The sequence below is a fragment of the Lonchura striata genome, chromosome 5, assembly GCF_050655825.1.
Source record: "Lonchura striata isolate lonStrDom1 chromosome 5, ASM5065582v1, whole genome shotgun sequence".
Classification (NCBI taxonomy): domain Eukaryota; kingdom Metazoa; phylum Chordata; class Aves; order Passeriformes; family Estrildidae; genus Lonchura; species Lonchura striata.
The window spans coordinates 7,572,289-7,596,678 of record NC_140707.1 but is presented as its reverse complement, the minus strand read 5'-3'; the positions used below and the strand labels follow the sequence as shown (position 1 = coordinate 7,596,678).

Sequence of the window (24,390 nt, the reverse complement as noted above, 5' to 3'; positions counted from 1 at the left end):
AACTATTGCAGCTGCCTTCCTTTCTTCCTCAAAAAGATAGAATGGGGCTTTTTTCAGCCCCAGCCATCCTTCTCACTGTGCAGAGATAGGGACTGTGTAGTGCCATACAAGTTCCTCAGCCTGGGGACAGGTGCTCATTCTCTCCTGCCTCCAATGGTGTGAGTAACAAACTTGCAAGCAGGAGTCACTAACAGAAGCAGGTGTCTCTCACTTTTTTTCTTTTTCTCTCTTTTTTTTTGTTGTCACTTTCCAGTATTCTGTGAGCAATAAAAATCCTTAAATATTTGCAGGGGAAACTAAATTTTTTGTTCTTGTTTTTGCTTGACTAAAAATCTGGGGGTTTGCCAAGATACAGATCAAACCAACAGCAATCACTGTCAGTGGTATTTTTTTCCATGTTGAAAAAGTTTAACAATTAAATTCCATCATTTACTCTGACATGTTGAGATATCAGTCACTATTGCATGGGCCAAGCACTTATTCTGGATTATATCTCCCAGTTATATAACCAAGTATTCCTTCAGTACGATGGTCTTTTTGCTAAAAGATTTGATGTTCCATAGAAGATGCAATTACTGTACAGAGTTTGTGCATAAAAAGAAAAATCCTCAATCTCTGACATATGTATAGAGCTGACAAAGGAAAGAAATTCAGTATCAGAGCTGGGTAAAATGGCTCATGGTTCAAGTGGTTGTTTTTAATGCTTTTAATAAAAAAATCCTCTGCTGTTGTTTTTAAATACATGTAGTCAAATCTGGAAATTTGAGCATAAGAACATAATGTAGCCACAGTAGGATAATGGACTGAAAAAAATAACCACTGAAAAGACTGAATAAAAAATAAACACTCCCCACTTTGTCCCCCAATTTTTCTGGAATTGTTTAAAGCTAAAAACTACAAAACCAAAATTTACAGAGCTATTTTTTCTGAAGTGTGGACTATACAGTAGTGATAATGAAAATGAGAACAAGCCTCCTGGGATGGTTGTGCTACTTTGCCCTGCCAGATACAGAAACATTTCTATACTTTAAGTATTTTATGTTGTTTTAAATTTTATTTCATTTCTAGGGAACAACAGTACCTCAGGTCATTTTGATGTCAGATTGTATTTCACATCATTTCTGTATGAGGTGCATTTCTTTTCTTTGGATACTTCAGGAAAACATTATGAGGAGCCTGAAAATTGATTATATGAGCTGTGGTCAGGATGCAGCCTTACAGAAAAATCATGAGCACTAAACTTTCCTTGCCAGCAACAATTAAAATATGTAAACCAGTATTTTAAAGAATTTGAGTTGAATGGTGATGACTTTAAATGGCTTTTTAAAGATGGTGACAAAAGTACTTATGGGTATTTTCCCCTATACTCATACAATTCTGTGTCTTTAATGCACTGTAATCATAATAAATATTTCCAGAACTGAAGAAACAGAGCCTGAGAGCTTGTCCATCCTAGAAGTTTCTATTGTTCTCATAAATTTTTCTCTACAATTATCTCTTCTCTTGGAAACACTGTGACATAACAATGCTGCCATAATAAGCATAAGCAGTAGAAATCAAATTCAGAGCTACACAACTTATTTTACAAGGAGAACAGATAATGAAATGGTAAGTAGTGTCAATATACATTAATGGAAAAAATTGCCTAAGCCCTGCATGGCTCTGAAAGAGCAAGCTTTCCAGTTATTTTCGAATATTCTGATCCACATGGAAAATGCAGAGAAGTCCTATTTTGCAGGGCTGATTTGCTTCGTATGTGAGCCATAGCAAGGTCAGAATCCTTGGAAGGACACTGCTTCTTACCTCAAGATTTCTGTGAGCTTCTGCCTTGCTTCTGGCTTGGAAGACCTTGAAAGGCAAAGAAAGAAGAGGAAACCAGTGCACTTTTAACCAGGGGTGACTCAAGAGATTAAATCGCTGCCCACTGGCCATGCTTCACAGAGCACAAAGCGAAGATTGACTGCCCATGACGACATTTGAACCTTGTGTCATTGCTGTGAATCCTCCTGGGTGTACCTTGCTCCTTAGACTGAAGGCACTGTCATTGAGCAAGCTGGGGGTTAAAGCAGCCTTTTTATTTTGGATAGTAATTCACTAATACTTGGGGACTGAGAGGATTTGGGTTGCAGTACTTATTACAGCCTATTTCTGCCTTGGTGGAAGGAGGTGAGAAGTACAGAGTACCTGAAGCAAGGAAGAATTGAGATATGCCAAAGAACCAAAAAGCTTGATTGGCCACCTAGAGCAAATCTTTGTGGGCTTTAGGAAACTGTGGGGTGGCTGCTCTCACCTGCTTCATGACTGGCCTTTCTTTTCCTGCATATTATTTTCATTTCTACTGTTTGTATTGTTTTTTCTTGCACTTTGCTCCTTACTATGAATTAGTATGCTGCTCAAAGCTAAATATCAGCCAAATTGATAAAGATAGGTTATTTATATCTTCTCAGGATTTAAATGCCACAGAAAAAGTTGGGGGACTTGAGCAGATCAAGCAATGTTTTACCCTGCAGCCCCATGTAAGTGACTAACTGCTTTCATGGCAGGTACATTGACAGCTTTAGTTTGGATATGGAGGGAAAATAGATTGTTTTTTGGAAGACACTGCTACTTTACTCAAATTTGCTGCACTACAGCTCAAGGGTTAGAGCACACCTAGACAGTGTGACCATGCTGTAACTATCACTGTGTTCATTTGTAGTTTTTTTACTCAGAAGTTGAAGCTTCTTCTTCTTCCTTTAATTAGCTGCCTCTATCAGGACCTGTTTTGTTTTCTGCTATAAATGGTGGGTCAAATAAAAAGAAGGACAGATTTCAGGCAATTTGAGAAATTTTTCTTCTTTTATTATTTCTTCACACATATATATGTAGATATTGCTGAAGGGCAGCTATTACTGAAGGGTAGCTCAATCTTTTAGGACTAAATTGTTCCCTAGGAGTTGTAAAAGTGACTGTGTAAAGAAAACTTCAGCAATCTTTCCAAAGATTGCTAAAAAAATTCAAGAGTACTCTGCTGCAAAATTTCAGGCATTTCAGGGCATTTTCACTTCAAACTTCAAGCATTTCTATGGAAATGCTCAAGAGACAGCATACTTAATATATCCAACATCTCTGTTTGCAAAGAGTCTTTATTTCAGATAGAGGTATAGGAAGGACATTCTCAAAGATATAGAGGGTTACGTACAAAGAATGACGCATTTCAGGCAATTTGAAAAACTTAACTTCTTTTATTAGTTTCTCAAACATAGATATTCAAGTATTGTTTAAAAGCAGACAAGCAACTGGGGGAATTCTCTAAACTAAGGGTAATTCTCTAAACTAAGGGTTTAAACTAATCTAGTCTAAACTCTATTTCTCTACACTAAGGGTAGCTTTGCAAAATAGTTATATACTGCCAACACTAAAGGGCCTCTGGAATGAATGCTAAGAAACAAGTCTAATTAAAACTACAACTCACTAAATAACTACATTAAGTCCCTAATAGGCTAGGTTGCTGTCTTCGAGGTATTCCAAGCAACCTCCATCAGCTTCACTGTTGTTCTTCTGCGAGGGTGTGCAGGTGGAGCCCGTTTCTGCCTCCTTGACTTAGGCAACAGCACTGTTGCAAATGGAAGGTGAAGGGCAAGGCCACTCATGGAAGTGTCTGCACAACGAAACCATGTGCTGCACCATCTTCCTTTCACAGGAGCAGGAAAGCAGCTTCAGGATTGCCACGGACAAATACAACAATCACAAAGAGTCGACGTTGCAGCAATCGGCTGCGAACTTCTCCATCAGAGCTTTGTGCAGGGAATTCTTCTCAGTGTTGGAGAGCATCATCCAGAGGTGAAAGTGCAGCTGAGCATAAGCCTCTATTGCCTTTCTGTGGGCATCCGGATCTCGGGCCAAGTACTCAAAGAGGTTGAGTGGCTCAACCTTTTGCATTGCTGGCGGCAAGCTGATCTCTGCAGGAAGCTTCTCGTTGCCTAGAACAAAATGGTCCAGGCGTTTCCATTTCAGGCAGAGCTGCATGTATGCCATGATGTCCTACAGCCGCAGTGGAAATTCCTTCCTGCGCCAGTAGACCGGTGGTAAGATGTTTAACACATGCATGACCAGAGTCTTTCAGTTAGAGGTGGAAAAACCTGTGCCGCTCAGCATGCAGGTGAAGAGCTGCAGGTATTTCAGGTGCAACCTCTTACATGGTATCTGCCTGGCAATGTGCTGGAAGAATTTTGCCTCCGCCACAGCGAATGTCTCAGGCCATGCTGTTCTTGTGAGGATGTTGGCCTTGGCGGGCTGACTGCTCACAAGGTTACCGGAGTTGCCTTTCTGGGCCTCTAAGGGCTGGTTGACCACAAAGATGTCATAGTCCCCTTGGCACACCCAAAAAAGCATCTCCACTGACAGGGTCCTCTTGCCTCTGCTCAGCTGGAATTGGCAGGACCGGCTGCAGGGCTGAAACACCAAGTGCCATGAGTATGACTGAGGCACATGCAGCCACGAGCATCTCACCATCTGGAAGAATCAGCGGGAGGTTTTCTCCACATCCAGGTAGGAGCCGGTGCAGAGTGTCTCCAGGAGGCTGCGCTGCTGCTTCCGCCGCAGCTCCTCCTGCGAGTGGTGCAGGAGGCACAACAGCTTCTCGCCCAGCTGCTCGCTCTCACACGTGCACACCAGCTCCACACGGACGCTGAAGGTCCTTGCTGCCGTCTGCCCTGCACTGCTTGGCTCTAGGTGGAAGGTGTGCCCTGGCGGGGGATTCAGTGGGACCAGCACACGGTACACCCCATCCCACTCATGGGGGTTCCAGCCCTCAAAGGCACTGCCCACCCCAATGGCTACTCGAGGCACCGGATCAAAGCTATTGCTCACGCTGTACACAAAGACACGTGTGAAGCTCTCCATCAGCTCAGCTGTCACTGAGCAGCCTCTCTCCAGGTCCTCCACAGGCCACTCTATACCATCCATTAAAAGGATGTCCTTCTCATTCCCAGCATCTTGGGTGTCTTCTCTGTTTTCAATTCCACCACTGGCATTTTCTTCCCTGCCACCATCACTGCCACCTTTTTCACTGGCAGCCACATTACCTTGTTCCTCTTCTTGTCTATCATTATTCTTGTTTCCCTCCACATTCACATCATCCTGTTATTCATCCTTGTTTCTATCATTGCCATCTTCTGCTATCACATCCTTATTTACTTCCTCAGGTGCAGGAAAACCACTATGGGCAATTTCATTCCCACATTGATTGCTATCTTCCTGCCCAGTCCAGTCTTTACTTCTTTGGTCATTGGCACGTCTGCTTTCCTGCACCTTCACATCCATGTATTCTTCTGTTCCATCTACATTGTCTTCACCTTCATTTACATCAGTGTTTTTGCCTGCCTTTATAGTAACACTATTGTTTTTTTCTTCATTTCCTTCTCCTTCTTCCTTTCCAGTGTCCTTGTCTTGGTCCACCTGTACATCCTTAGTTTTTTCTTTATTTGCTTCTCTAGATCTTCTTTATTTCCAGCAACATTGCCAGGTTCTTCTTCATTTCCTTCAGTGGTAGTGTCTCCTGGCATATCCCCATCACTCTGTCCTTCTTTCTTTAAGTGATAGCCATTGTCGACATCGCTGTCTTCCTTCACATCATAATTGCCACTGTTGACATCGCTGTCCTCCTTCATCTTCACATCATAATTGTCTTCAGTGGCATCATCCTTGTTGCCATCATCTGCAGCCACAGGACTGCCTTCTCTGTCATCTTCAGTGCCGCTGTTTTCTGCCTCCAGAGTCATATCTCTGTCTTCTTCACCTTCCTCTGGATCAGCAGTGTCTTCTTCCTGTTCAGTTATTCTCTCATCTCCCAAGGTCTTTCGGGAGCTCTGGTCCTTGCTGCTGCTGCTGGCCTCACAGCTCCTTCTCCTGCAGCCCAGCCACAGGCCCAAGAGGAGCAGGATGCCAGCAAGAACCCAGAATGGCCACTGCTGCAGGGCACCAAAGAGCATGGCTCCCCAGCCCTCATCCTGCTGCTGCAGGGGCCCCTGCTCCAGCTCCTGCATCAGCCGGGCCATCTCACGGTCCAGCAGCTCCTGACGCTCCCGCATTCTCTGGCGCGTGGCCTCATCCAGCCCATCCCCAGCTGGCTGGGGGTACTGGATCAGGCTTTGCACAAGCACAAACAGCAGTGACAGTAAAGCCATGGTCTGCAGGAGGACACACAGGAGGGGCTCAGTGGGGCCGGAATGGAGACAGTGAGGGGCAGGAGCGGCAGGGATGTGGTGGCAGGAAGGAAAGGGCCCCCGGCAGCTGGCAAGGCTGCACCGCTGCCCCGCGCGCCCCGCGCCCCCAGCAAGGCGCTGCGCCCGGCGCTGGGCCCTGGAGACGGGGCAGCCCCGGGGACCGGCGCTCCTGTCCCAGCCCTCCTCCAGCCCCCTCTCCCCTCTGCTGTGTACTCACCGCTTGCCGAGGCTCTACTGGGGCAGCGGCACCGGCCTGGGGCCTTTTATAGTTGCCCCCATTGTGACACGGCCCCTGTGCTGTCACAGAGCCCAGAGCGCATCACAGGCCAGCCCCGCCCGCCGTCCCAGCCCGGTCATGGAACTCATCATGGCCCCGATGCAGAGAAGAAAGGAACTGAAGTCTTTTTTTGCATTTCAGGCTCTCTTATGTAGTTTGTCTCAGCCACACAGCACTCCCCCTACCCCAGACTGGATGTGAGACTTCAAAAGGTGATGCATGTAATCTGCATCCTGTTCTGTTCAGCGCTTGAGACAAAACACCTCAACACCTCTTTCTGCTGCTGCTGGAAGGGGCAGATGAGATGGCTTGAGCTATGCTTGTAGGAAGCTACCAAAACAGTAATAGCCTCTTCAGCTGCACACTCACTAGGCAGAGGAATTTACCTCAAGGCACATGTTGGACCTGAAGGCACATCTGGAAGTGAAAAAGCATCTTGAGAAAAAATATCTGCGTTTAGTCTCAGAGGAAGAATTTGAGCCACCTCAGAGCATTTCTGTTTTGTTCTATAATTTTGGGGTTGGCGGCTTTTTTTTTTTTTCTTTTTTTTTGAGGGCAAAATAATTGTAATAAACACTACCAAATGTGAATTTCCCCTCTCCCTTCTTTGATGGAAGACAAGCAATGAAAAAGTGGCAATTGCTCTTTCTCTGCATCTTACTCCAACATTTGCAGTTATTAAAATTTGTATCTTCTTTTCACTAGTCCATCAGTTTGAGGTGATGTCTGCAAATGAATAATAATTTTTCTTACCACTGTATCCTCAGCTTTAAGAGGATTCTCTCCCTTTCATATTCAGATCTTTCATTTTCTGCTTTATGCATCCTTTAAAGACCAGAAGCCTTTTCCCTCTGCTTTTTAATTTACTTCGGAAAAGCACATTAATTAAACAGTTACATTTGGTTGGTTGAAGGTTGCCCATGATATTTATTTAGCTGGAGGTTTATCTGGCTGTCAGAATAACTCACTGGAGAGATCACAATTTTATAACAATGCTGGTCAACCAATGTGACCTTCGACAGGACCACCTGTGGTGAACCTTGTGAGCCCGCCTGTGGCACTCATCCCTGCCTTTTCTGGCATGATTTTATATGCTACTGCACCTCAGGCACACAGTATGTAACTTCTGTCAAGCCTTCAAGAAACTAGAAGTGTGATTCTGGAAATGCTGATAAATATAAAAGATATGACTCAGAGATAGCCATGTTACCTCTTCTTCTAAGGTTTCCAGGCCTGTAAACGAGGGGGGACAGCAACAACCAGACAATCAATTTATGGAACACTGAAAAGGTCAAGATATTGTAATATGCTGTATTGCACTGAATCTATGGGATATTAAAATTCAGATGGCTCATTCCTAGAAAATATTTCCAGTTGCACAAATAGAGAAGCACAGATTTCCACCATGGTGGCAATTACACAAACAAATGGATCTACTCCAATTACAGTTCGAGACAAACATCCTTGTGTGAGCTTCTTTGGAGCTTTTATATTTGGAGTACTGAGTTGTTCCACTCAAGCAGAGGAACTTAACCTGATACCAGGGATGGAAGGCTTCTTCCCTTCTTCTTTCTCATAAACAAAATGATGAGAAAACATTAACAGTCAGATCAACCTCTGCTAACCTTTTAACTTCAGCTGTTGATATGATTAAGTCAGGAGCCTCTGTTAGACTATTTTTACCTCTTATTTTCTTTCTCTCCTTTCTGATCCTTAATTTGCACTTGACATTTCAATTGATTTGTTGGGCTAAGGAATTTTGCCACTATTAGCTTTACTTTGACACACCTCTCTTATTTTAGCATAGAGGGTCCCAGAAATTTAGCTAGGAGCCATTTTGACATAAGGGAAAGATCAGGTTTCTGGTCTATGTGACCCTGTACATTTTACAGGCTTTTGAGGAAAAACTCCTTTTCTACAGGATGCAATTTCTAAACCTCTGGACATTGCTAGTCTAATCGATCCTAAGTGGTGCCCAACATTTTTTAAATCCTTATCAAAATCTGGACCTGCAGCTCAACTGAGGCTGCAGCAGGAACACATGGAGCAGAAAGGGTATTATATGTATCTCGCAGAAAATCGTCTTCTCAGTACATCCCTCCTCTCAGTGCTTGCTTATATTAAGCACTGAAAGTCACAGTTCTCTATACACAGCAGAACCTGACTATTTAGAAAGGAAATAATTTAGCCAGCTAACCCAGACAGAGAATTGAGGCATTACTTCAGGAGAAATGAGGAAGGTGATGTCTGTCATTAGTCTTCAGTTACAAGAAGAAATAAATCCTGTCCCAAATTAAAGCAAGAGTTGCAGACCTCTTGCATTGCGACTACAAACAAAGTTGAAAGAGTATTCTGGCAAGAGCTTCTGAATTTAAATAAAGAAATGACACAGGTCACGTGAGAACCAAAGAATGGAAACATTAATAAAGGAAACAAAACCCTGTCCATGTCACTCCAAGATGTCTTCTGATATCCATGGCGGAATGGTGCATTTGACAGAAACATTTATGTCTGCCAGGCAGATATCCAGTTATAGGAAAAAATTCTGTTTGTCTATGAAAACGCAGTTTTCAGTAAAAAAGATGAAAACTAATTTTGAATGTATATAAACAATACAAAATCATTCTTCAGGATATCTTTATGTATCAGGAGGCACATCTTTTATAACACTTTTATTCCTATATTTGTGAATAACTGTTTTGCAGTGCTATTTTAACTCAAATAATTAAGCTTTCCTTCTGTTTTATGTTTAAAAGTTTGGGGGTTGGGGTTTTTTGGCATTTGGAAGCAAGTCAACTGGAGAGCATTTTCTGTGCCATCTGAGGTCAAAAGTAACAGCATGGAGTCAGAGAAGGCCATTCAGCAGGCAATTTGTATCCTCAGTTGGGTATCCCTTCTGTAGAATGCAGCTGGTATAAACTATACAGGGTCTGGGGCTACAGAAACAGCAGAAATTAAGAAAGTGAATTTTCTAGAAAAGCTTGAAGTATAGAAAACTTTGAGCATGCTGTTAAAGAAGTTGTGAGTTTGGTTCAGGGGACTGCAGAGATGATCCCTTCTTCAGTCATATTTCAGTTGTTAATACAAGAGGAAATAGATATTTTGATCACTTTTTCCTGTTAATAATCTGTTTTTAAACACTTCTAATAGATTGTTTTGCACTCATAGTATGATAAAAAACACAATTCTTGAAAAATTCAGCTACATGTGAAAATTAGATTTGGAAAAAATGGTGCTTCTTTACAAGTGTTGAAGTAGTTCTCTCTTCTTTGAGTAACTCCAGCTTTAGAGCAGGTATTTGAAAGTTACTAGTGAATCATACCTATGTCCTTCACCATTCTAAACAGACATCTGCACTTTGAGCCACTTTGGAAGCCTCAGCTGTTATGTGCAGTGCCTTCTCCATAAATAGCCAAAAGTTAGGGTGCTGGAGACTCCATCTTCACTGAGAAAATCCATTCTAAAACTTGCTGAAACTATTACTATCTAATCCCCAGCTTCTAAAGGTGTTTCTTTTTATCCCCATTCATTCTTTGTACCCAGCCTGAGCTCTGGGGGTGCCAGGGATTATGGAGGTCCCATTTGTATTCCTAAAGCTGCCATAACCCCCTGGAGGAACTCTCCTGCAAAATTAGTTCTGCTCTCTGAGTCTATGGCTTCCACAATCCCTTTTATTGGAATTATGTCTTTTAGAAATGCCTTAGTAAGTGATCCAGTGGTTGCTGAGCAGTCAGAATTGCTTTTGCCCCCCTGTTAGGTGAGATGGTGTCACCAGAAGATATTGAAGCCTTCCTGCTCAGGGCATTTCAGTGCCAGGCTCTTACAAGCACACACAGCTGTGCCGGTTGAGCTGACCATGGGGGTAACCTGCGCTTTGTCTGATTCCCTTTCCTCAATAACAGCGTGTCTTGGAACTCTTTTCCCTTCTGCTGCCCTTGAAGAGCCATCCAGAAACACATTTTCTGCCTCAGGCCAGGCAATGTCTCCTGAATCTCCCCCAGGCTGGGTCTGGAGCTGTGTCCCTTGAATGCAGTGCTGGGTTTCTTCCCAGCCCCTCTGTGGGCTGTTCAAACAGGAGGCTGGGTTAAACCCTTCCCCTGTCCTCAGTTCTGAATCCTTCTGTGCCACTGAACAAGTTTCACACTGTAATAACCGAGCACTGCTCATCCATTGCGAGGCTCTTTTGCTTATCAAAGCTTGAACTTGATGGCAGACTGGAACAGTTGGAGATCCTGTTGTCATCAGGTTTTGGGCCTGGGTTCCCGTTGAAGCTGTGGCTGCACAATTTTGCAGGCAATGAGGCCACTCTGGCCACTGGGTGAAACATTTTGGCCCAAGGATTCCTTTGGCATGGCCCTGTTGAACATTCACTTACAATTCCAATTTCTTTTCTGAGTCTGGAAGAGCCCCAGCTGAGGCATCAGTATTTTTGGTTGTTCATTTTCCCAAGTTTTGCTCACTTTCTCCTGTCCATACCACAGCATGGAGGCTGTCTGAGGTTAAAAGTCCTACAGTGTTCTGGCTGGAACAGAGAATCCTCAATCCAGGCTGTGTAATTCCCTATTTATCCTCAAAATTGTCTCAGCTCCTTTTTGGTCCAGGGAAATGTTACTTCTGAGATTGCCCAGTGCCTCTCTGGGTCAATTCACCAGGAATCTTCAGTCCCAGTATTTCCCAAATATTTAACCTTTTTCTCCACCATTTGCCGTTTGTTTTTTTTTTTTTTCCCCAATACTCAAAAGATATTTTTAGCCAGGAAATTCAGCCATTTCACTGGGGCTTTGTCTACCACTTGTTCTTGTCCTCCTCATTGGAGACATCTGATTCCCTGACTGGCAGGATAGGAGTGCTGTAGGGAGACATCCCTGGCTCCAAGAGCCCTGCCTTTAGCAGGGACTCCATACCAGGCTGTGAGCCCTTCCTTCCCTCCCCTGGAATAGGGTGTTGCTTTTAGACACCACTTGTCCTGGTTGCTTCAAACTAATTTGGAGAGGCTCCCCATCAAATTCTCCCCCTGGGGCTGCCCACACCTCTGGTTCCCTTCAGCACAGGCCTTGCCAGACATTTGACCCAAAGGTACAGCAGCAATAGCCTCTGTGTCACCTTTTACAATATTAAAATGCCACCATGAAATTCCTTCCTAGTCAATTACAATCAGAGTAGGAAGAAAAAGAAATTAGTTTATTTCAAACCTACCCCCCACAGCTCCTAACAGTGATTTAACAAGTGATACCAGCTCAACTTTCCCATTTATTCCCTTAATAAAGAAAACATTCCTTTACAATTTTCCCCCCTTAGGTGTAAGATTCAGAGTGGATGGAGAGGCCCCTGTGTCCATCAGGAGAGGTGTGGAAAAAATGACGGGAGACAAGTCCATTCTATAATGTCAACAAGTCTCAGTTTATTCCAAGCACACATGTACAGTTATACCTGTTATAATGAAGCTCATGCATATTGCAAAATTTAGGCTCATCATTGGTGTATTAAAAACAGGTCAATCCCGCCTTTGAAGCTTTCTAAGCTTGCTTTGTTTTCCCTTACATTTATCTTTTTGCTGAACATTCTACTGTTGGGAACCAGCTTACCCAAGGACATAAGATATTATTGCTACATCTGCTATTGCTGCACTGTGCAATTTTCAGCTACTGCTTCACTAACTGCATGTAGTCATGTCCTTTCTCACGAAGCCATTCTTCCACAAAACTCTCCATAATTTAGCATGGAGACCATTAATGAAACAAGTCATCTCCCCATAGTTTTAAATGCGTTATAGGGAAAATAGAATCTGATGTATCAATGACATCCTTCTCCACAGCTTTACCAGAGGATTCCAGCCCCAAGATCAAGGCATCTCCTCATCCCTCCCATCTGGGACTCAGCTTCCTCTTCCCTGCCCTCGGTGTGTTCATGCTGCTCCTCTGTGTGCCTGCCCTGTGTTCTTTTCTCTCACTGGTGGAGGATGGCAGCACTGGCAGAGTCAATATCTCCCGGGGCTGAAGATGGTTCCGTGAGCCCGGCTGGGCTCGGTGCTTGCGGCTGGAGCTGTTTTGCCATGGAGGTTTCTGCAGCGGCTGCGCTGGGGCTGTGTCAGGCTGGGCCGCGCTGGGGCAGGGCCAGGATCTCAGCAGCCAGGCCAGAGCCCAGCAGCAGCACGGCCGGGGCCGATGGCTTCTCCTGCCCTGCCCGCCGGCTGCGGGCGAAGCCCAAGGGCGGCAGAGCCTTGGCCGAGCCGGCCCGGCCCGGGGCTGCTCCTGGGGCCCGGCGGATCCTGGCCGGGCCCGGGCTGGCGGCGGGGCAGGGCTCGGCAGGGCCAGATGTCAGCACCCGCAGCCACGGCCCGGCCTCGGCCCCGCGGCCTCCCCTGCCCTGCCCGGCAGCCGATGGCGCCTGGCGGCTCCCTGGGAAGGGGCCCGGCCCCACGGCAGGAGCCGCCCGGCCCCACGGCCGAGACGGGGCTGGGCCGGCCTCGGCACCTCTGTGGGGCCAGAAGGGACAGAGACCCAGCCAGGCTTTCTCATCTGTAACTTGTGTCTGCACAGAGGCGTCTGCAGCTTCCTTAGTGCTTTAACAGACTGACAGCTCTCAAAGCTAATTACTGATTGGTTTTTGTCAGACACACAGGAAACTGCTAGCAGCTTCTCTCAGGACATCACTTCTGTGATGCAAAACCACCACAGCAGCACAGAGCAGAGAGCTCCTTTGTCCATATGCAGTGGCCATGTACCCAAGGCCTCAGAACCCCTCCTTGGGAGATCTCTGGGCCCTCTCCAAGGTGTTTTGAAATGAAAACATTCGGCTCAGAGTTTAAGAAAATCACGAGAGGACAGGGCCAGCCTGACCTGTCTGTCCTAGCTACTTTTGTCTGGGAGCAATCCTTGGATATATGGAATCTGGGAGGCAAATTCTAATTTTGGCCATGGTTCCTGGACATGAAGACCTGTTCTTTTCCATAGGAATAAAGGAACAGAGCCTTACTGTTTCCCCGGGTGGATGAGAGATGATCACCAGAGCACATGGCCAGCCAGAACTGGGAGGTTTTTTTCTGCAAGATAGCCTTGCATATAGGAAATTTTTTATTGAGACTACCAATTTTGACAATGGGTATGTTAAGAGAGGGACAGTTCTTTTCCAAAGCAAGGAAAGCACAGAGCCCCAGTGCTCCAGGAGCTGATGAGAGGCAGCCCTTGGCATTCCAAGATCAGCCAGACCTGTCAGGTGGCCCCTGGGAGGCCAAGCCAGCCAGACCTGGTCCATGTTCCCTCAGTTCCATAGGGCCCCACAGTGTCCCAATGGTCCCTGGCTTCCAGGAGGCCCTGAGGTGTCACAATGCCCCCTTGGTGACACCAGGCCCTGAAGGGTCAGAATGGTCTCCATGGTTCCATCAGGCCCCACAGAGTCATAATGGTCTCTGGGTCCATGAAGCCCCGTGGTGTCACCATGGCCCCTTGGTTCCATGGGCTCCAGTGGTGCCACAATGATCCCCTTGGTTCCATGAGGTGCCACGGCGTCACAGTGATCTCCATGGGAAGGAAAGAACCGAGCCCCAGTGTGGCAGGGGCAGCCACCAGAGGCCAAGGCCAGCCAGACTTGATGGTACTGGCAGATTTTGGCTGGGAGCAACTCTTGGATAGACAGAATTCTAGAGGTGGAATCCCAGTTTCAGGCATGGACACCCAGAGTAGAAGGACAGTTCTCTGCATAGGAAGAAAAGCATGGAATACTGGTGTTTCAAGGACAGATGAAAGGCGGCCACCAGAGGCCTAAGCCAGCCAGACTTCTCTGTCCTGGTAGCTTTTTTCTGAAAGCAGCCCTTGGATACAGAGAATTTGGGAACCCAAATTTCTGCCATTTTTGTGTACATAGGGATCGATTTTTCTATAAGAAGGAAAAGCACAGAGGCCAAGTGTTTCTATGGGAGAGGAGAGGAGAGGAGAGGAGAGGAGAGGAGAGGAGAGGAGAGGAGAGGAGAGGAGAGGAGAGGAGAGGAGAGGAGAGGAGAGGAGAGGAGAGGAGAGGAGAGGAGAGGAGAGGAGAGGAGAGGAGAGGAGAGGAGAGGAGAGGAGAGGAGAGGAGAGGAGAGGAGAGGAGAGGAGAGGAGAGGAGAGGAGAGGAGAGGAGAGGAGAGGAGAGGAGAGGAGAGGAGAGGAGAGGAGAGGAGAGGAGAGGAGAGGAGAGGAGAGGAGAGGAGAGGAGAGGAGAGGAGAGGAGAGGAGAGGAGAGGAGAGGAGAGGAGAGGAGAGGAGAGGAGAGGAGAGGAGAGGAGAGGAGAGGAGAGGAGAGGAGAGGAGAGGAGAGGAGAGGGAGTGGCTCCTCTGAGGCTAAGCCAGCCAGACCTGTTTCCCCTGGCAACTCTTGTAATGGAGTAATCCTTGGATATATGGAATTTGGGATGAAGAATCTCAGTTTTGACCATGGACACCTTGAGAAGAAAGAAGGTTCTTTTCCATTAGAAGGAAAGCACTGAGCTCCAGTGTTTTAAAAGCAGATGAGAAGATGCCCCCAAGAGGCCAAAGACAGCCAGACCTGTCCGTCCTGGCAGATTTCACTTGGGATCAATCCTTGGATGTACAGAGTTTTGGAGGAATCCCAGTTTTAGTCATGGGTGCCTGAACAGGAAGAAGAGTTATTTTCATTAGGAAGTAAAGCACAGAGCCCCAGTGTTACAGAGAAACATGAGTGCCAGAACTCAGGAAGCCAAGGCCAGCCAGGCTTGTGATTCCTGGCATCATTTATCTAGGAGCTATTCTTGTATATAGGGAATTTGGGAGGCAGATCCCAAATTTTGGCCATGGGTGCCTGATCGAGATGGAAGGTTTTTAAGCAAGAAAAGCACATGGTCCCAGTGTCTGAAAGGCAGGTGAGAGGTGGCCCCTGGGTGGCCAAGGCAGCCAGACCTGTTTCTCTTGGCAGATTTCACTGGGGAAAAATCTTTGCATATAAGGAAATTTAGAGAAGGAATCCTAGTTTTGGCTATAGGCCCCTGGAGGAGAAGGACAGTTCTCTCCCATAGGATGAGGAAGCAAGGAGTCAATTGTGACCCTGGGGACCCACGGAACCAAGAGGCCATGGTGACACAACAGGGCCACGTGGATCCAGTGGTCCATTGTGACACTGTGGATCCAAGGAGACCATGGAGACACCCCCAGAACCTCATGGAACCAAGGAGTCCATGGTGACCCAGCGGGGCTGCATGGAGCCAATGGTCCATGGTGACACTGCCCATCCAAGGAGGCCATTTGGACACTGTGGAAGCTCATGGAGCGAGGTGGCCATTGTGACACTGAAGAACTTCATGACACCAAATATCCATGGGGACACAGCATGGCATCATGAAACCCAGGAACCGCTGTTGGCAGTGCGGAAACTCATGGAACCAGGGGCTGTTGTGGCGTTGCAGCAACAACACAGCTGCTGCACCTTGTCCCCTGCCCTGCACAGCTCCTTGGGAGGCACGGCAGGAGCAGCACCCTGAGAGCCTCAGGAATGCCCCTCTGAGATCCATGGCACACACTCCCAGGGGCTGGAATTCCAGTTCCCAGCCAGGAAAAGATGTTCCTGACCATGAAGGCAAAGCTCTTATGGAAGAGCCAAGAGCCAAGTGGAGCAAGATCCTACAGTGACATTTCACTGCCAGCCTTCATAACTTCACCCATGGTTGTTGTAGCTCCTGCACTGGGAATTAAATCAGGGCAGGGTGTTTCATGAGAGCTGCCCTGGTTTAAGGGAGACACTGAGAGAGAAACAGAGCAGGCAAAGGAAGGCAGGAGAGAAAGGAGGTGTTTTGGTTTGGAAAGACAGGTGTCTTCTATGGAAAGCAGGGGACTCCCCTGAAATGGAAGAATGTAGACTCTTTCTGAATTGGTATAAATTTGAAATTAAGGGGGCCTCTCAGGTAAAAATATGGGAGCAGGAATAGCAGCTTTTTATTAGGGAAGAAAATGAAAATATAAACAATATAGTGAACCAAAACAACACTGTGAGAGCCAGAATACAACCTGACACCCTGTTGGACAGGGTGTTTGCCACAGTCCAATTGGAATTGTAGCTGCAGTCCTCAAGGAGTGTCAGTTGTGGTTCTGTTGGAGTAGTGATCCTATAGGAAAGGGTGTCCTCCTCTGAAGAGGAAGAGGCAGCTGTTCCTCTGGGAAAATCCAGCCCAGAAAAAGCAGTGTTGGTGGGCCAGAATCTCAAGACTAGATGCAGGTAGGAATGCTTGGCTCCTCCCTCTGGGCGGAACATCTCACAATGGGATGTTACAGTTCTTATCAGTCATGCAGTGACATTCAATAGCCCATTATCAGCAGATGTCTCCCCTGAGGGAGGATTGATTGTGGAAGAGATAAGGAAAACTGCCCACTTAACACAGGACAACTGCCATACAGATGGCAAATAGAACACATCTTACTTTTCAGTGTGGGACAGGAGGACACAAACAAAATCAGCTGAGAAGGCGACACTCTGAAAAACAAACCAGAACTGACAGAAAATGAATGGGACAGAAATAAATAGTTTTGATAGTTTTATTTACTATCAGAATGAATCACACCCACCCAGCCTCACACAATCCTTACCGCACAACCTCAAATTTGGATCTCACTTCTCCTTCCAACCCCATCTCACCCTGAAGGCTGAGGAATCAAGTAATTTTGGCACTGGACTGAGGTGGGAACCAGACATTTTGAGGTGTGATTGAGTCATTTTGGGGTGACAGACAAATCCACCTTGAGTTTTAGAGCACAAAATTATGGAGAATACTACCACATAGCCCCCAAGAACCAACAGATCCTCCAGAATATGTTCCCAAACAGTAAATTCCACCTCAAATACCTCTTAAATGGTGGGACTTTTGACATCTCTGGTCAATACTCTTTTTAGTAATTTTTCAGGTGTTTTTAAGTGATAAAGACAAATCAGAAGAAAATTAGGGCCAAACCAAAACTAGAGACCCCTTGAGCATCCCCTGGACACTGGACAAAACAAACTCAGCAGAAATCAAATTTAACCCTCCATAAAATGCCTTGAGGAAGATTTGCTCTTCCCACAAGTCACTTGTGATGAAAACGCAAACAAATCCCAAACATTAATAGACCAACAACAGAAACAATTCTGTGGCAATTCCAAATTTCATCAGTTCCAACACAGCTCCAAGTCAGATGCTGGCAGGTTCCAAAAAAAAAACCATGGAAATTTGGCCCAATACAGATTATTAAAAGGAAGGGAAAGGTCTGTGTAGCTATCACAAAGGTGACAGGGACAAAGAAAATAATGCTTCTCCCCCCAAAGCCCGTGAATTCAGGAGTTATTTGGGAATTTAGCTACTTGAGCTGGGCTTCTTGTAGGACTTTTGATAGCCTTGTGTTCCTCGCTTTGGGGTGAATGAACCTTGTCAGTCTTGCTGGTATAATTTGGTCCCTTTCCTCCAGTGATTATAACAGACTTTTCAAAGAAGGAAAACAAAATATTTTCTCTACACTGGCCACCCGCAAGAGCCATTTTCCTCATAAGTTCTCCCAAAAGTCACTCAGAGGAAGCTGCATCCAGGTTTCCAAGAGTTCCTCCAGAAAGAGCCACAAACTCCTCAGAGGAGAGAACCCTGCTGTTGTCAATGGCACTTGGGGTCAGACAACAGTGCCCTGAAATCACTGTGCAAAATAATGTTGCAATCTGGATAATGAAATTGTTAGAGAGATGACTCTGCCCCAATTAAGGTGCTAACGAGACTAAATCCAAAGTGGATTTTATTGAACACTAAATGTGAGGTAGAGAGAGATGGAAAGAAAAAGAGGAGAGAGCAAGGGAGTGACAGGGACAGAGATCTCCCCTGGGGCAGGGCAAGTGTGACATTGTCCCCTGTGTGCGTGGCCTTCCCAGGGTGGGGGTTTTACACCTGAGCCAGTTTGGGTAAGGGGGGTGGTGTTCACCCCCCACCCCGAGCAGGGATTTCCTCACTGTTTCAGGTTACAGTGTCAGATGTAACCAAAAGTGTTTTCAGTCACCATCTCCATAAACTGATATCAACAGGTGGGGCAGTGTTCTTTATCTCTTCCATGGCTCAGCCCTGATAACGCCCTGCAGGGGCCATCTTCTGTTAATGGGCCATTGAGTGTCACTGCAGGACTGATAAAATTACATCATCCCATTGTGGGATGCTCCGCCCAGGGGGAGGAACCAAGCATTCCTACCTGGATATAATCTCACCATTTGCAACACCATGACTACCTTGCCTACTGGATTCCCAGAGGACAAGAGCTCCATAAGCACCACTGGACCTTCAGAGGAAGACCAGACCCTTCTACAGGATCACTGCTTTGACAGAATCACGTTCATCACTCCAGCTGGACTGCAGCCACCATTTCATCAGCCTGCTACCACCACCCTGAGCAACAGGGTGTCAGGTTATATCCTGACTCTGTCAGATTAAGCCAGTGTTTCTGTATCATTGCCTTGATCTTAACTTTCTTAGTCAATTGTCATTGTGACTTAGAGTCTCCCCCTGGTTTGCCTTCAAACCAGTAAAAAACTCAATGTGCTCATCCCCTGTTTTCCTCCCAAAACAGATTTTCCCATTCCCAAAACAGTCCGAAATGGAAGAGAAGGCTGCCAGGAAGAAGGAGGTGCCCCAGGACCCCCTGGCAAGTGAGGAGGAAGTCAGTGCCCCTTTCTCCCTCTCTCCTGCTCCATCTCCCAGCCCAGCACGGCCCCCGGCTGCTGGACAGTCCCGCTGCCGGTGCCCTCCTGCCGGGGATGCACTGGGGGGATCTCCTTGCCCTTCCCTCTGGCAACAAGTCAAATCTCATCCTCTCCCTGTCCTTCCTCCCCCAGACAAGGAGAAGAAGATAAAGACCAGGGAGGATAAATCCCCGCAGCAGAACCTCATGGAAGAAGCTGTTTTGAGCAGCTTCACAGCGCAGGAATCCAACAGGGAGGAAAAGCCCCAGAGATCCCACAGGAGGAGGGGCTGCAAACCCAGCCCAGGATGCTCGGAGGAGGAAAGACCCACTCTGGGCCAGGAAGGTGGGCAGAGCTTCAGCCAGAGCTCAGAGCTGGTGGTCCCTGAGCAGAACCATGATAAGGAGAAGCCCTACAAGTGCTTGGAATGTGGGAAGAGCTTCAGGAAGAGCAACAACATGATCCACCACCAGATGATCCACACCGGGGAATGGCCCTACAAGTGTGGGGAGTGTGGGAAGGGCTTCCGACGGAGCTCCGACCTCATCATCCACCAACGCATCCACACTGGGGAGAGGCCCTACAAGTGTCCCAAGTGTCATAAGAGTTTTCAGACTAGCTCCAATCTCCTTGTACACCATCGGATTAACACAGAGGAGAGGCCCTTCCGCTGCCCTGACTGCAGGAAGGGCTTCAAGCACAACTCCCACCTCATCCGGCACCAGCGCATCCACACCGGGGAGAGGCCCTATGAGTGTGGGAAATGTGGGAAGAGCTTCAGCACAAGATCCCACTTGATCTCCCACCAGATCACCCACACTGGGGAAAGGCCATACAAGTGTGAGCAATGTGGGAAGGGCTTCAGCCAGAGGTCCAACCTGATCATCCACCAAATGATCCACACTGGGGAGAGGCCCTTTGAGTGTCCCAAGTGTCAGAAGAAGTTTAAGACCAGCTCAAATCTCCTCTGCCATCAGCGGATTCACACAGAGGAGAGGCCCTTCCGCTGCCCCAACTGCGGGAAGGGCTTCAAGTGCAACTCCTCCCTTGTCAAGCACCGGCGCCTCCACACAAGGGAGAGGCCCTACGAGTGTCCCCAGTGTGGGAAGAGCTTCACCCAGAGCTCTCATTTGACCAAACACCAACGGAGGCACTAGTAAAGGAAGCCTTGTGAGTCCCCCAACTGCATGAAGAGCTTTGTACACTGCTCCAGCCTTATCCCCCATGGGAAGACCCATGTTGGGTACAGGCCTGGTGACCCACATTCCCTGTGATCCATCTTGGGAAGATACCTGACTGGTTATCTTTATGGTTTGGCCTTAACATTCTTCAGCTATGTCTTTATCAATTAAGACACCTGAAATAGGACTGAAAAGAAAGTAATTATTCAGAGATTCACAAAGTCCAACCCTTTAATAGGTATTTGAGATGGAAATTATAGTTTGGGGACATATTCTGAAGGATTTGTGGATTCTTGGGGGATTTCAGGCTGTGTTCTCCATATCTTTGCACTCCCAAAGTCAAGATGGATTGATCTGTCACCTCAAAATGACTCCACCTCACTGAAAACAACCAAATCTTACCCCAAAAGGTTACAATCCCACCTCAATATGGCTTGTTTCCACTTCAAAAAATTCTAACCCATGACAAAATATCCAATTCCACAGCCTCCAGGGTGAGATGGGGTAGGAGTGAAATTGGGAGAAGTGGGATCCAAATTTAAAGGGTGTGGGATCATGATTGTGTGCAGCTGGGTGTATGGGATATATTTTGATAGTAAATAAAACTTTCAGAATTATTGCTTCCTGTCCCATTAATTTTCAGTCTGTTTTGTTTTGCTTTTCAGAGTGCCACCTTCCCAGTTGGTTGTGTTTGTGTCCTCCTTTCTCTCCCACCTCTCTTTGCCTGCTCTGTTTCTTTCTCAGTGTCTCCCTTGACCCAGGGCAGCTCTCACCAAAGGCCTTGCCCAGATTTCATTCCCAATCCACCAGCTAGAACAACCATGGGTGAAGTTATGATGGCTGACAGTGAAATGTCACTGTAGGATCTCGCTCCACTCAGCTTTTGGCTCTTCCATAAGAGCTTTGCCTTCAAGAGCAGGAACAGCTTTTCCAGGCTAGGAAATGGAATTCCATCCCCAGGGAGTGTGTGCCATGGATCCCAGAGGGACATTTCCGAGTCTCCCAGAGTGCTGCTCCTGCCATGCCTCCCAAGGAGCTGTGCAGGGCAGGGGACAAGGTGCGGCAGCTGTGTTGGTTTTGCAGTGCCACAACAGCCCCTGGTTCCAGGAGTTTCCAAACTGTCAAGAGTGGTTCCTGGGTTCCATGATGCTCTGCTGTGTCCCCATGGATATTTGGTGTCATGAAGTTCTTCGGTGTCACAATGGCCACCTCACTCCATGAACTTCCGCAGTGTCCAAATGGCCTCCTTGGATGCACAGTGTCCCCATGGACCACTGGCTCCATGCAGCCCCACTGGGTCACCATGGACTCCTTGGTTCCATGAGGTTCTGGGGGTGTCTCCATGGTCTCCTTGGATCCACAGTGTCACAATGGACCACTGGATCCACGTGGCCATGCTGTGTCATCATGGCCCCTTGGTTCCATGGGACCCCAGGGTCACAATTGACTCCTTGCTTCCACGTCACTCCCTCAGTGCCAAAATGGCCCCTTCATTCCATGGGGGACACAAAAGATTTATAGAAACATTGAGCAAATCCTGCTTAACACACCTGGGAACATCTGTTTGTATTCCAAAGAGAGGTTAAAGATGAGGATGGCACCAGAAGCTTCCATCTGCAACATGGATCCAAGGAAAGGACAGGGACAGAGAATTCAGCTGGGAGATAGAGAATTCTGCTTCCAGAGATCATTTCTGGTCACGCTGTCCCTTGTAGAAAGGTGACACCATTCCAGGCAGCCTTTACTGAGCAGGTGGTTCCTGAGTGGGGTTTGTTGTTTAGGAAACCTGTTCAGGCTTTTCCAGTCTTTCCTTCCCAAGAGGAAAACTTCTCCTGGAGCTGTGTGCAGGCAGAGCCCTGAAGAGAGCAGGTGGGACACGGTGCAATGGGCTGGGACATGGAGCTGCAGAGCTCAGGGACAAGGTTCTGCTGCAGGGCACAGGGATGTCAGTGCCAGGTGGGCAATGTCAGACATGGTGAGGCTGGGGGTGAGGAGCAGCTTGTCCAAACAGGGTCAGCTCTCAAGGAGCTCATTCTTGTACATGCCCAGACCTCTTAATGAGACACTGAGCATCAAGATCACCTGGGGAATGCTTCTATCAGCTCTTCTCTGAACTGGGAAATAAAAAACACTCACTTGATTAAAGAAGAAAAGTCATGAGGTGTACTTTGAAATCCTCCTCCTTACAAGAACTCCAAACTGACTCCAATCAGCTGCACAAGCCCTGGAGATTTGCAGACTATTGTAGGAAGACAAAGCACCCCTGAGGGCTTTCTGTATTTTGACTATCCCCACGGTGAATTTGGGGCTGAGTCCAGGACCATGAGGCAGTGAGAGAAGGCTGAAGAAGCTGCTCAAGGAGTCAGAAGCAAAACTCCAAGTCCCTTGGAGCATCACTGGGCCCCACTGAGGGCTGGGACTGCCAAAGGCTCCCCAGGGACTGGTGAGAGCAGATCCTGGAGGCCCGGATTGCAGGGAGCCCAAGGCTCAGAGCAGGGAACTGCAATGCTGAGCAAGGCCTGGGCTGGCTGGGGGAAGCAGAAAGGCCAAGCCCTGAGCCCAGCCTGGCACAGCAGGGCCTGTCCCTCACGGGTGGCTCGGGGCTGTTTGTGGGGCAGGGGGATGTGAGGGGCAGCAAGGACAAATGTCACAAACCTGTGTGACCCTGCAGATCCTCATGGAGCCAAGGGGCCAGTGTGACACTGTGGGAAGTTGTGGAACCAAGGGGATCATTGTGGCACTGTGGGGCCCATGGATCGAAGGGGCCAGGGTGACACTGTGAGGCCTCATGGACACAAGAGGCCATTGTGAGTCTGCAGGGCTGTAACACCCCAGAACACTGAAATGCTGGGGGTCACCAAAGGTTCCTTTACTTGATTTGGTGCACAGGAGAAACACCAACCAGATATTCTCACCATGACCAGATGCAATGAATATTCTTAGCAGGAAGGGACCCACAAGGATCATCAAGTCCAATTCTTTAGTGAATGACCTACACATTGACTGAACCTACAACCTGGGTGATACCAGCACCATGCTCCAACCAACAGAGCTAAGAGGTCAAAATGACACAAAATTTTACTGACAAAATATAGAGAAGAATGGAACTTTAGCTAAGGCTTTAATACAACACCCACTTCAACATAAATCTCTTATCTCAGCATTAACTTCATTAACTTAATCAATATAACCTAAAAATCTTTAACCCTTAATATGTTAATTTTTAAAAAAATGTTCCAGATAAGTAGGATTAGAAAGAGGAGAAATAGAGATCAACAGAAAGACAGAAGATCTATAGAAACACACACACATTGGCACCAATTGCTCGGGTTCCAGCATCGCTAACAGAGGAACCCCAGGAGAAGGCAGGATCCAGACCATGGGCTGGCCTCGTGCTCCGGCTTTTAACCCCCTGGGCCTCCATGGGCCCGCCCCTGGGGTGGGACTGCCAGGTGATTGCCCAATCAGAGTCAGGGTAGGCACCAGCTGCTTGTGTGTGATTGGTTGACAGCTCAGCCAATCAGCACCGCCCCTGCTGTGTGATTGACAGCTCTGCCAGGCCAGGCTGGGGGCGGGGCTCTGTCCCACCACAAACCAAGGCCTGACCTGCCCCCGGCCCCACACGGGCATTCCAAGCATCCCAAGGTGTCTCGGGACATGGATCTCATCCAGCCTCTGACAGCGACCATGGTGACACTGCAGAACCTCATGGAACCAAGGGGCCATGGAGACACTGTGCTGCCTCATGGAATCAAAGAGAACATTGTGGAACTCAGTGACCCCAAGGAGGGCTGGGCCTCCTGAGGACCACCTGACCACTCTGGCATGTCGAGGGCTGCTTCTCATCTGCCCCTGAGGCACTGGGGCTCTGGGCTTTCCTTCTTATAGGAGAGAACTGTCCTTCTCCTCCAGAGGCCTATGGCCAAAACTGGAATTTCTCCTCCAAATTTTCTTATGTTGCAAGGATTGTTTCCACATTAAATCTGCCAGGTGAGACAGGTCTGGCTGCCTTGGCCACCCAGGGGCCACCTCTCATCTGCCTTTCAAACACCGGGAC

At 47.4% G+C, this 24,390-nt stretch overlaps 2 protein-coding genes across 2 annotated transcripts; one reads left to right on the top strand and one right to left on the bottom strand.

Annotated features, from left to right (window-relative positions):
- Positions 1-4,869: 4,869 nt before the first annotated feature.
- Positions 4,870-10,269, bottom strand: LOC146767214 (uncharacterized). Its single transcript, XM_085581197.1, has one exon. It carries the CDS (start codon positions 6,165-6,167, stop codon positions 5,367-5,369), a length of 801 nt encoding a protein of 266 aa, XP_085437323.1. The 5' UTR covers positions 6,168-10,269; the 3' UTR covers positions 4,870-5,366.
- Positions 10,270-18,660: 8,391 nt separating this feature from the next.
- Positions 18,661-21,708, top strand: LOC146767213 (uncharacterized). Its single transcript, XM_085581165.1, has one exon. The coding sequence runs from the start codon at positions 19,008-19,010 to the stop codon at positions 20,307-20,309; it is 1,302 nt and encodes a 433-aa protein (XP_085437291.1). The 5' UTR covers positions 18,661-19,007; the 3' UTR covers positions 20,310-21,708.
- Positions 21,709-24,390: the final 2,682 nt, after the last annotated feature.